Source organism: Rhagoletis zephyria, unplaced genomic scaffold (genome assembly GCF_001687245.7).
Source record: "Rhagoletis zephyria isolate East Lansing unplaced genomic scaffold, Rhagoletis_zephyria_1.1 Rzeph_scaffold_04459, whole genome shotgun sequence".
NCBI lineage: Eukaryota > Metazoa > Arthropoda > Insecta > Diptera > Tephritidae > Rhagoletis > Rhagoletis zephyria.
Window position 1 is genome coordinate 32,307 of NW_016161542.1, and position 10,891 is coordinate 43,197.

The 10,891-nt window shown below is 35.3% G+C and overlaps 3 protein-coding genes across 5 annotated transcripts; 2 read left to right on the forward strand and 1 right to left on the reverse strand.

The window, feature by feature from the left end:
* Nucleotides 1-4,285: 4,285 nt before the first annotated feature.
* On the forward strand, nucleotides 4,286-5,326 carry Ski6 (exosome complex component Ski6). 2 transcript variants are annotated; one of them, XM_017626147.1, is made up of 2 exons: nucleotides 4,286-4,842; nucleotides 4,949-5,326. In XM_017626147.1, exons 1-2 carry the CDS (start codon nucleotides 4,440-4,442, stop codon nucleotides 5,293-5,295), a joined length of 750 nt encoding a protein of 249 aa, XP_017481636.1. In that variant the 5' UTR covers nucleotides 4,286-4,439; the 3' UTR covers nucleotides 5,296-5,326. The 2 variants fall into 2 exon arrangements, with proteins under 2 accessions (XP_017481636.1, XP_017481637.1); XM_017626148.1 differs by having other exon boundaries at nucleotides 4,288-4,881; nucleotides 4,988-5,326.
* On the reverse strand, nucleotides 5,314-7,353 carry mRF1 (mitochondrial translation release factor 1). 2 transcript variants are annotated; one of them, XM_017626146.1, is made up of 4 exons: nucleotides 6,974-7,353; nucleotides 6,703-6,840; nucleotides 6,288-6,505; nucleotides 5,314-6,227 (listed from the first exon to the last, which is right to left on the reverse strand). In XM_017626146.1, the coding sequence occupies exons 2-4, from the start codon at nucleotides 6,725-6,727 to the stop codon at nucleotides 5,337-5,339; spliced, it is 1,134 nt and encodes a 377-aa protein (XP_017481635.1). In that variant the 5' UTR covers nucleotides 6,728-6,840; nucleotides 6,974-7,353; the 3' UTR covers nucleotides 5,314-5,336. The 2 variants fall into 2 exon arrangements, with proteins under 2 accessions (XP_017481635.1, XP_017481633.1); XM_017626144.1 differs by lacking the exon at nucleotides 6,974-7,353 and having other exon boundaries at nucleotides 6,288-6,840.
* A 406-nt stretch (nucleotides 7,354-7,759) lies between these two features.
* On the forward strand, nucleotides 7,760-10,118 carry LOC108370750 (uncharacterized protein C19orf47 homolog). Its single transcript, XM_017626143.1, has 7 exons — nucleotides 7,760-7,949; nucleotides 8,094-8,265; nucleotides 8,388-8,530; nucleotides 8,637-8,831; nucleotides 8,885-9,201; nucleotides 9,264-9,615; nucleotides 9,701-10,118. Exons 1-7 carry the CDS (start codon nucleotides 7,931-7,933, stop codon nucleotides 10,021-10,023), a joined length of 1,521 nt encoding a protein of 506 aa, XP_017481632.1. The 5' UTR covers nucleotides 7,760-7,930; the 3' UTR covers nucleotides 10,024-10,118.
* The last annotated feature ends 773 nt before the right edge of the window (nucleotides 10,119-10,891 follow it).

Here is a 10,891-nt window from a genome sequence, read left to right on the forward strand (position 1 = left end):
ATGTAAAGTAAGTTTACATATAAATACAATCTTAATTAAAGCTCGTTTTTTAATCAGCTTGTCTACACAGACAAATCTCAGATTATTAACTGTCAAATTTGTTGTGCTTGTTATTCTCACATCTCAAGGAAAACATATTTTGTTTTTGTTGTTGGCCTTTAAACTTTAAATTATGAATCATTTTTAACAAGCTCGAGGCCCAGCAATTGAATAAAACGCAAATTTTCTTTCTATTGATATTTTAATTGTCGATATTTCGACCTCCAATCTGAGGTAATCTTCAGGGCTAAATATACAGACACGATAGGGCTGTTCGGGATGTGGAAATGGACTGGGGTTTGCAGTTGGAATTGCATTTGCAAAGTTCATGCTGGCTGTCATGGCAACCGTGTGTATTTTATTGTCGTGTCAGCTGACTCGGGTTTACGTACCGGTAGGTTTACGTTCTTGACTAATTTCAGCTTAATTGTGTGTATTCATAGTAAGCTGTTAATCAACGCCAACGCCAACGCGACTAACCGCAGCTTATATGCGTGTAAACTTGCCGGGAGCTTAATTCGTTCTACTTTGCTTTACTACGGACATTATACTGTGCAACCACACTCTATTAATTCAGTGATTCTCTGTTATACATGTATATGTATATATCTACGCACATATGACAGCTAAGTTTACTCATATTTTAACAGTTTTTATTTTAAGGCTGCGTTTCTCCAAACTCATTTAAGTTGAAATTAACTTTAATTTAATTTTTTATTTAATTCTCATTTAAATTATGTATCAGTTTCAATAAGCTCTTTTTTTAAGTGAGTAAAAAGTGGCTGTAAAACTGACTTATCCAGCGAAAGCTTTCATTTGTACTAAGAGCTTTTGACAGCGTTGGCACGCTCTGTTGTAAAAGCAGGGCTGGTATACACACAAGCAGCAGATACACAAAATTGTGATGTGTGTATATTGATCAGCTGTTTAAACGTGTAACATATCTGAATGCGGTTATTCTGATTTAATTTTTATTTAAGTGAAGAGTATGGGTCAAAATTAGGTCAAAATCAAAAACAAATTAAATTGATTGGTGGAACCAAAAATTCGAAAATTTAAGTAATTTTCACTTAAATGAATCTGGTGAAACGCAGCCTAACTAAAACTTTAAATTTAATATTTTTAAATTTATTTAATGACAAATAAAATAAAACATAAATAAATGTTTGCGTACAAAATACTTTTTGGTGGTATTTATTTTTTATGAAAAAATTGATAAGTATATGAGGTATCATAAAATACCATATTACATATATATGTCCTGATAAAAATCCATATATCAAAAATGTAATATATTTTAATCACCTAAGGTTTGTTAGAAAAATATAACTGCATTCGCCAAATTAATAAATAACTATAACATGCCGAAAATGGAGTCATGGTTAAGCAAAAAATATCAAAAACTTTTTTAATAATAATCGGGAAGCAGGCAGCTCCCTAATTTTTTTAAAATTTTCCACTACAATTTTTCTCAGTGTACTCGACGACCCCCGGTCCGGTTGCTAAAATTCCCGATTTCCACTAGCCGCCCATAATCGCATAGCAGTTGGCCGCCGCAAAAATTTTTAAATTTTCCATTAAAATTTTTCTCAGTGTACTCCACGACCGCCGGCCCAGTTGCTAAAATTCACAGTTCCCACCAGGCGCCCATAATGGCAGAGCAGCGGTTCCCGCAAAAAATTTTAATTTTTCCACAAAATTTTTTCTCAGTGTACTCGACGACCGCCGTCCGGTTGCTAAAATTCCCATTTTCCACCAGGCGCCCATAACCGTGGAGCAGGTGGCGCCCGCAGAATTTTTTTTCCCTGCCGGAAGCTAAAATTCATTGTATACTTTTAGGCGCCGGATGCGGAACGTGGCCGCGAGCATTTCCAGGTGCATTTGGCAGGAAGTATGCGCTTTTAGGTTAGAATTCACCTATTTTACTACAATTTGAACAATTCCGAATTTTCTTGAATTAAATCATAGAAACATGCTTTTGACAGGTTTGTAAATAATTAAATTTTTAAAATAGACACAACTAAAGACATTTTTCATAATGAAATACATATTTTATTTATTGTTTCCTTTTACCCTTATTACGGAAATGAAATACAGACATATCTAATATAAAAACCTTCTTTTTCATTCGGCTCCTGGACTTTTTTATGAGAACTTTTACAAGAAAATTAATATATGTGAGCATAAGATAATACATAAGTCATATAAATTTATGTTTTTTTTAATTCCGGTATACTTTTTATGTTAGCTGATTGCCGGAAAGTAAAGAATATTTTTAAATTTTTATTGAACCATATTTTACCAGTTTTCTTCGTTTCTACGAGAGCTCTGCTCCCAATATTCATAAGAAGTTCAGTATATTTTAATTTTTTTGTAAGATATATATACTTACATACATACATACTTATGTATATAGAAACGTAATCTGTTTGTTAAGGTATGTATGTATGTACCTCGTACTATGCAATTCATATTGATTTATTAAATCCATTTCAATACAATCAAAACGAATATTTCATGTACCGTTTTTAACTTGAATGTGATCTTAATAATATCACGTATTCTACGTTTAAGTTTAGCGGCTGTAACCCCGCACAGCCCGCAGGTCAAGACGAAGGCGCTGGACTGATCCTTTTTAAGCGGCTTAAAGCCAAACTAATTTTCTGAATTGAAAAACTACCTAGAAACAAATCAAAACTGCTTAAAAATACATGCATACATACATATATAACTATTTGCAGTTTAGGCTTAAATTTTAAAGTGTTTTTGTCCCTTCTAGCCTTCAATTTGCTTGCATACTTATTGTATGTAAGACTGGAAGTACATTCATACATACATACATACGTATACACTTAAACAACTAATAACTTAATTTAATAATAATTTCCGTCTAAACTACTGCAGCTCCTAGTAAATGATGAAACCGTTGATGTCACCAATGTTGCCGCTGAGGAAACATGAACTTCCATCCTCTCTTGGTTAAACCTATAAACTTAGGTAATTTTGCGTTAGATAAACGCAAATTATAAATGTGATGATGTTACCATTATATAGTTTATCCTGAAAGTGGAGCTATTCATTGAGCTTATCCAGCAGTATAGCAATACAGGTCAAGGCAGCGAGATGCTGAAATGAATTCAGACAATTTTAATTTTGCGTATATGAAAACAATATCATAAATTTTAAAATGAATATATTTGCTTAAATTCATTAAGGGCAGGGCTTCAACAACTTATTGTGTTTTATTTTGTACAAATGTTTTATTAACCGACTTCCCTAAAAGGAGGAGGTTATCAGTTTGTCGAAATATTTTGTTTTTATGTATGTTACCGCATAACTTTGGACCACGTCAACCGATTTCGATAATTCTTTTTGCATCGGAGAGGTAGTGTAGAGGTGGTCCCATACCATGGATTATGAAATATATATATATATATATATATATATNCATACCATGGATTATGAAATATATATATATATATATATTTTTTTTTTTTAAGTCGGTTTTTTTTTGATAAAAATTACTTGTTTTGTACAAATTTTTTCGTAGTTCAATTCATATTCTGTTGCTAAAACCTGGCCGAAGCTGACGTAATGAATCCGTCGCTTTGGCAGCGTTTACACTCAGCTTGAAGATGTGCCCATTATTGAAATGTTCTTCTGCTTACATATATAGCTGCCGAATTCATATTTCTAGAAAATATTTTGACGATTGTTATCATTTAATCGATCAATGGCCGATTCATGAAACACGAAACTACAACTAGATTCACATATAAGTAGATTATCGTCATTTTCGAGCTTAACACCCTAATCTGTAATTATAACAAGAGATTAGCCATATAAAATTCGTCCCTTGTTAATCTGTAATTATAAAATAATCTCAGATTTAACCGATAACTTTTCGGTGTCCATCCTAGTTTTATCGATTGTTTTTGCGAAAGAGAGGAGAAATGCCAAATGTAAAAGTAAACAAAAATGTACGCCAGCAAGTAAAAGAGGTTTGTAAAGGTATTTTTAATAAAATGTTAAATTAAAATATATTTATATTGCTTATTATAGCAGAAAAACGTGATCACGGTGGCACAGAGAAGAAACATAAGCACAACAAATTTGATGGCTAATAATCTGAGATTTTCCTGTGTAAACGGGGTGATTAAAAAACGAGCTTTGATTGAGATAATATTGATATGTGAACATAGTTTACGCTACAATTAAATCGTAAATTAGACAAAAATAATCGATTAATTTAATCAAATGATTAATCGCTGCCATACCTATCTTTGACCGAAACACTGAAGTTGACATTTGGCCATCGAAATCCCGTGCATTTTATAAAAAAAAAAACCCACTCCGTTGTTGATAGCTGGCCCTAATACATTATTTAGATCATTTCGAAAATGTCTAGCTTTGAGCTTCTTAGCGAGCAGGGACTACGTCTAGATGGTAGGCGTCCACATGAGCTTCGTTGCATTAAATGCAAACTTGGCGTATTCGAACAACCTGATGGAAGTGCGTATTTGGAGCAGGGCAATACAAAAGTGCTTGCCGCCGTTTATGGTCCCCATCAGGCACAGAGCAATAAGCTTGATCTTAATGAAGTGGTCATTAATTGCCAATATAGTATGGCGACATTTTCAACAGCAGAACGGAAGAACAGACCACGTGGCGACCGAAAATCGCAAGAAATCACCTTGTATTTGAGGCAAGCTCTACGCGCTGCCATTAAGACTGAGCTATATCCACGTTCACAAATCGATGTGTACGTGGAAGTATTACAAGCTGATGGAGCCAATTATGCAGTTGCACTCAATGCCGCGACGTTAGCACTAGTAGATGCAGGCATATGTCTCAAAGAATATGTTGTTGCATGNTGAAGTATTACAAGCTGATGGAGCCAATTATGCAGTTGCACTCAATGCCGCGACATTAGCACTAGTAGATGCAGGCATATGTCTCAAAGAATATGTTGTTGCATGTACCGCTTCATTGAGCAAAACTAATATACCACTTACGGATGTATCGCACGTCGAGGAGGTTTCTGGCGGTCCAACATTGACAGTTGCATCACTGCCGACGTCAAACAAAATCGCATTCATGGAAATGTCTCAACGCTTTCACCTCGACAATCTACCAGCTGTGATGGAACAGGCGTTGAATGGCTGTCGAGAAATACAAGCTATTATGGAAAAGGAAGTACGCAAACATCTAATGCAAATGGGTTCAGCAGGAGACTGGAGCAATATAGCAAAATAAATAAACCATTATTTCTTATATTAAAAACTTAGTACTTATATTTAGTTAACTTTATCGCCGATGTGGTTTCCAGTTTCTCTTACTAAGGTTTCAAAATTATTAATTAGCTCTGTTAATTTTGCACGCCTGAATTCGATGGCGATTCGCTGTATAAGTCTTTCCAAATCTTCCGTTCCTTCAAAAAACTCTTCTAAATTATGTACAGTGCCATTGGCAATACGATGATCAGTGATGCGATCTTGCACAAAGTTGTAAGTACGTATTTTTTCATTACGATTCAAATTGCCTTGTTGTGCTTTCCGTGTGCGCTTCTCATTCAGTTCTTTACTCTCCAATTCTCGCTGTACCAACTTAGCTTGCAGACGATGAATAGCACGCTCACGATTTTTCAGCTGCGATCGCTCTGTTTGACATTCCACAGCAAGACCAGTAGGCAGGTGGACAACACGCACTGCAGAATCAGTAGTATTTACATGCTGACCTCCAGCACCGCTTGCACGTTTCGTTTCAATTTTTAAATCTTTTTCAGAAATCCTAACATCAACGTCGTCAGGTCGTGGAATCACGGTCACTGAAGCGGTGCTGGTATGTAAGCGACCAGATTTTTCTGTTGCTGGTACGCGTTGTACTCTGTGCACACCGGCTTCATATTGCAGTTGATTAAACGCGGCACGATTTTGAACGATGACATTACCATGACGTAAACCTCCAATATCTGTCCCTTCGTTATCAATAATTTCATAGGCCCAACCATTGTAATCAAAATAGTTGGTGTACATATCAAAAAGTTCTCGGGCGAAGAGCATTGCTTCTTGCCCTCCAGCTCCAGCGTTCACTTCAAAAATAATAGAATCGAATTGTTGATCCTCGGTTAAGACAAGCATTTGATTGAAGAGTTCCTCTTCCGTTTGTAGTAATAAATCTCCATAAACCTAAAAGTTACGACAATAATTATATAAGATTGCTTCATATTTCGGTATTTATAAATTTACTTTATTTTCCTCCAGCAACAACATACGCATTTCTTCATCTTTTTCATTACAAATATCTTCTTTGCTGGCGATTTTTGTTTTTAGTAACCGATATTGCTCTAGTGCAGAAACTACTCCATCTAATCGGTTGAGACGCGACTGCGACTGTGCTGTAGGGTTCGCTCGTAAGTTATAGAACTCGACACGTAAACTTTCTAAATATTTCTGTGTTTTATTATCTGCAATGGTCAGAGAATCCTTGTTGGCTAATCGGCTGGTGAGTGATAATAGACGATTTTGTTGCCCGTGTGGAGCCCGGGGCAGAACCCATTTGATTTTATGGGCAGTGCAATGCGTTAGCACTTTTGTTAAAAGCATTATGTAATTGAGTTTGGGTGATATTAAATTTTAAGTTAACAATAAATATTCACTTTACTCGAATTTCCTAAATAAATATGCATTTGTATGTATAAATACGCGTATTCGTGCAACTTCTATTTACAATGACAAAATCAGCTGATTATCATGACAGCCAGAAGTGAAAGCAAAATGGTTGCTGATGCGACCCCATGAACTAAAAATACAAGATCACGTAAGAACGCAACGTTTTGTAACTGGTTTTGAGAAAAGTTACACTTTTATTCAAGTAAAGAAGAGTTAATTCAACATGACAACACATTTTAAAGCATTTTGTTGCATCATTTTACCTAAATTGTGCGTTTACAATAATTTTGGCTTGCGTTGCGGATTTCGAAGTCGTTCAGGCTTTACAGGCTTTTCACGCGAGCAACTCCACAACAAGCTTTTCGCGCTTGAAGTTTCTTTATATAAGCACGCAGTAAATATTTAAAAACAATTGAATTTTCTCTTTTTAAAATTTCAAATGATTATTTTATAAAATAGAAACTATTTAGTAAAATTTTAGAACTTACTTTGTTGACAAATACCCAGAATTATTGGGATGAGTTTCCCGACAAATCAGATATCAACTATACAATTAGAGTTCGATAAAAGTTATACTATTTTTACCATTTCATTTTGATTGATTCAGTACTTTTCTTATCTTTTACATAATAATGTTCAAACAATAAAAAAGTTTTAGCTGCATTTTATTGCCTAAACTTTGTTTAAAATCCCTTTTAAAATATGGTAAGTGTTATCGATTACGACATTGTAATGTTCGAATAAATAACTCAGACGACGCCAGAAAAGAAAAAAGTTCGAAAGTTGACATCTTTCAGGCTTTTCGGACCACGGTGCAGCGAACAAAGGTGGCGCCCAGCTCAAGCGACGCGAAAGCTGTATGCAGAGCCTTAATACATATAACTATATTGTTATCTATTTTACACAGATAAAATATTAGAGGAAAAGAAGAACGCAGAAGCTGTCAAAGCTTTTATTGAAGCATACCTTCTATGCTTCATGCGTTGTTAAAGTTCGAACTGTCAAGCAAAGCGAAGGAAATTACACAAAATTTACATTAAAAAGATATGGCAATGCAGCGCTCTACTGTTTTACTTTTTGACGTTTAAAAAGTGACATTTAATGGCTGCCGTTCAGCACACGGAAAATTATTTTTAGCCAGTGGGAGGTTTCTTGTGTCAAGTGAAAATAATTTATACAATTGATTCTTTAAAATAAATGTGCTTCTAAAAGTTTCTGTTATGTCTAACGCAGCGGCAGGTGAGTGCAAATATTTGATTTACGCTACGCGACCCTAATTTCTCGGCACCGGAAGAAAGAAAACTGAATAGTACTTTGTTTATATACATAAATACTTCGCAACCAAGAGATTCGATTTATTGAAAAAAATGTATTTCTTATCAGCACAATGGGTGAAGTTCTTCAATGCCTCTGGCATACCATCCCCGGCGGCAGCAACTTACGCACACATATTTGTCGAGAATCGCATACAAAATGACATGCTTATGGATCTCAATAAAGAATATCTGCGGGAAATGGGCATAACCCCAATGGGCGACATAATTGCCATATTAAGGTAAGTCTTTTAAGAAATGCAAACCTAATAATTCTAACGGACGTTGGTTACATGTATCGTTAGTGTACGAAAAAAAAGTAGTGAAACAATTATAACCAGCTTTTCCTTTAAATTTTTATAAGGCATGCTAAGAATGTTAGTGATCAAACTGCTCGCGAAAAGGTTCTGACAAATTCAGAAATGTGTGTACCAATCGCGGCTGTCCCTGCAAATCCTCATTCATCGCATGAGCGTCCCTCAACAACTACCAAAGTTAAACTAAAGTGTAAGGAATCAACATTATTATTTGAAAAAAAAACTTTTTTCCATCCACATTAAGAATTTGAAACGTGAAAATGTAATGTAAATATTATATCTTTTTATAAATACAGCGGTACCCGTAACATCAAGCACTTCAATCAGCGCTAACAATCGAGCTCGCATCAAGACTTCCGAAGACATTGAAGCATTACTTCCCAAACAACCGCGACGAGTTTTAACCGAACATGAGGGGAAATACCAAATAAAAGTTCCTCCCTCTGGCAGTACAAAGCGCAGCAAGGATATACTTCGGAAAAACGAAAAATGTAAGTGTTATTTTCTGTAAAGTATGAATTTAAGAATCATTCGGATTTTCTAGTGTATTCGGATCGTGAAAGCACGCAACGTCCTCAAGTTTTTGAACGTCTAGCTAAAAACTCTGCTTCGACTATAGATTTGGCCAACGATGATACAGATGATGGTGAAATTAGCAGCAGTAGTACTAGTAGCAATTTACAGAGTGGTACTATTCGCAATGTACGAGTACGGATTACTGGCGTCGATGGAAGTAATAAGACAACCAGCAGTTCATCTATATTTTCCCGTTTGGGTGGGAAAACACAAGGAGATTCAGATGATGAGTTAGTAATTGCAAAACATATTAAACCAATACTTAAAAATGCACCGAAAACAATCGTAAGTAGAAGTAAACACAAATATAAATAATATGTATTCATTAATCGCAACATTATTTTTAGAATCGTTCTGCAATTGTTAAAGCTAAGGCTGTGGCCTCAAGTGTGTCCCCAGTGCGTTTGAATCCACAAAAGCAAAAGGTCATACTAGTAAAGAAGGTGCCATTAAAAACTAACGAAAGTGATGACGACGATAACGATTCTATGACTAGTGTTAATGAAGTGGATATGGATGATATTGTCACTAGTTCGAATGCTGTAAGCAGCAGCGAAAAGATAGTGAAATTCGCTTCCACAGCAGAGGTGCATGAAATAGTACCGGAGCCCCGATATAAAAAAATACCTAAGGAGCGAAATTATAAAGCAAGCGGTGGAGGAAATGCTGCAGGCGGCGTTAAGTCGAGGCTGGGTTTAAGTAAGTTAAAACTAAACAAATATGATTTAATATTTTAGACCGAACCACGCCTAAGTTAATACGTAAATTTTTATTTGTTTAATAGATACAGTCTTACATACCACAAAGAAAACATATAACTTAAAAGCTGCCAGTAGTGCAAATGCAAAATCTCGTCTCAGCCCAGTTAAAATTAAATCTATGCGTTTAAAGTCGGACGAGATTTTAATGCGCCAAGAATTACCAGTACATCGTCGATTAGGTGGACCCAGTAACATAAGTAGTACTACCATGCAAGGAAAAACGGTCTCAGCACTTTCGAAGCGAATCGGCAAAGTGAACATCTCGAAGAACTCGCCTACCTTACAAAGAAAAACACAACAAAAGAGTTATGCATCAGTTTTTGATCGCTTGGGTTTTAATAGTTAAGTCTTTCTTAAGAACATACATATACATTAGATCGGTCTAAAAATACGCAGGAAACACACTTTTTGTTATTTTATTGCTGCGGCCCCAGAAGTAAAGAGTATCGAAAACAAGGAGACTCGTATTTTTTTTCCTTGTATTCGGTTAATATTTAACCGTGCCGTCGATGTTTTGAAGTTCCCCTATATATGTATTTTATATGGGGAAAATAATTTTTTCGTAGGATTGCTATAAAATCGTTCCGAATAGTTTCGGATAGTTTGAGGCTGGTGCACAAAAAGAAGAGGTCGTGGCATCTCCCGCCTTTCCAACTTGAAAGGGCGAACACTAAAAAATTCAATAATCCATTCCTTTTCCTCGGATTCCTATGAGCCTCAAGGAAGTCTCATGAAAATGGGGGAAACATCAGTGCATAATACTGCGGTAAGGGAAAGGAGTTCTCTGCCCAGTGTGCGTTATCCTGAGCGTGTTAGTGGGGCGGAGACTACTTATATTTTCTTTACCATAACTTCAAAAAATTAAATTATCCATATTTATTTAGCTTTAAAAGTTTGCTAACTATGTTTTCTAAACAACAAACACGTAAAACTACACATTTTTTAGATAATATATAAGATTATCGGTTATGAAAAAGTAGTTTTTAAAGGTGAATAAATATTCATAATTTTATTTTTTGAAGATCTTTTATTTGATAAAAAAATATTTTTACTTATTGATGTTGCAGCAGTTTTATGAAAAATTGTTTTTTCCCCATGTAAAATATATGGAAAACTTCGAAGCCCCGTCGACACGGTTAAATAGGCTGCATTCCAAAACGTCAAAATACAAAGCATCGGTCTCTTCTACTTCCAAACCACAGCAGATTGTAATG

Bases quoted from the DNA above. Each gene is read 5' to 3' on its own strand.
- Ski6 (XM_017626147.1), top strand. From the start codon at position 4,440: ATGTCTAGCTTTGAGCTTCTTAGCGAGCAGGGACTACGTCTAGATGGT. The intron at 4,843-4,948 runs TTGCACTCAATG...CCAATTATGCAG, and splicing joins TGATGGAGCCAATTATGCAG to TTGCACTCAATGCCGCGACA.
- mRF1 (XM_017626144.1), bottom strand. From the start codon at position 6,644: ATGCTTTTAACAAAAGTGCTAACGCATTGCACTGCCCATAAAATCAAA. The intron at 6,228-6,287 runs GTAAATTTATAA...CGTAACTTTTAG, and splicing joins TGTTGCTGGAGGAAAATAAA to GTTTATGGAGATTTATTACT.
- LOC108370750 (XM_017626143.1), top strand. The intron at 8,266-8,387 runs GTAAGTCTTTTA...AATTTTTATAAG, and splicing joins GACATAATTGCCATATTAAG to GCATGCTAAGAATGTTAGTG. The intron at 9,202-9,263 runs GTAAGTAGAAGT...CATTATTTTTAG, and splicing joins AAAATGCACCGAAAACAATC to AATCGTTCTGCAATTGTTAA.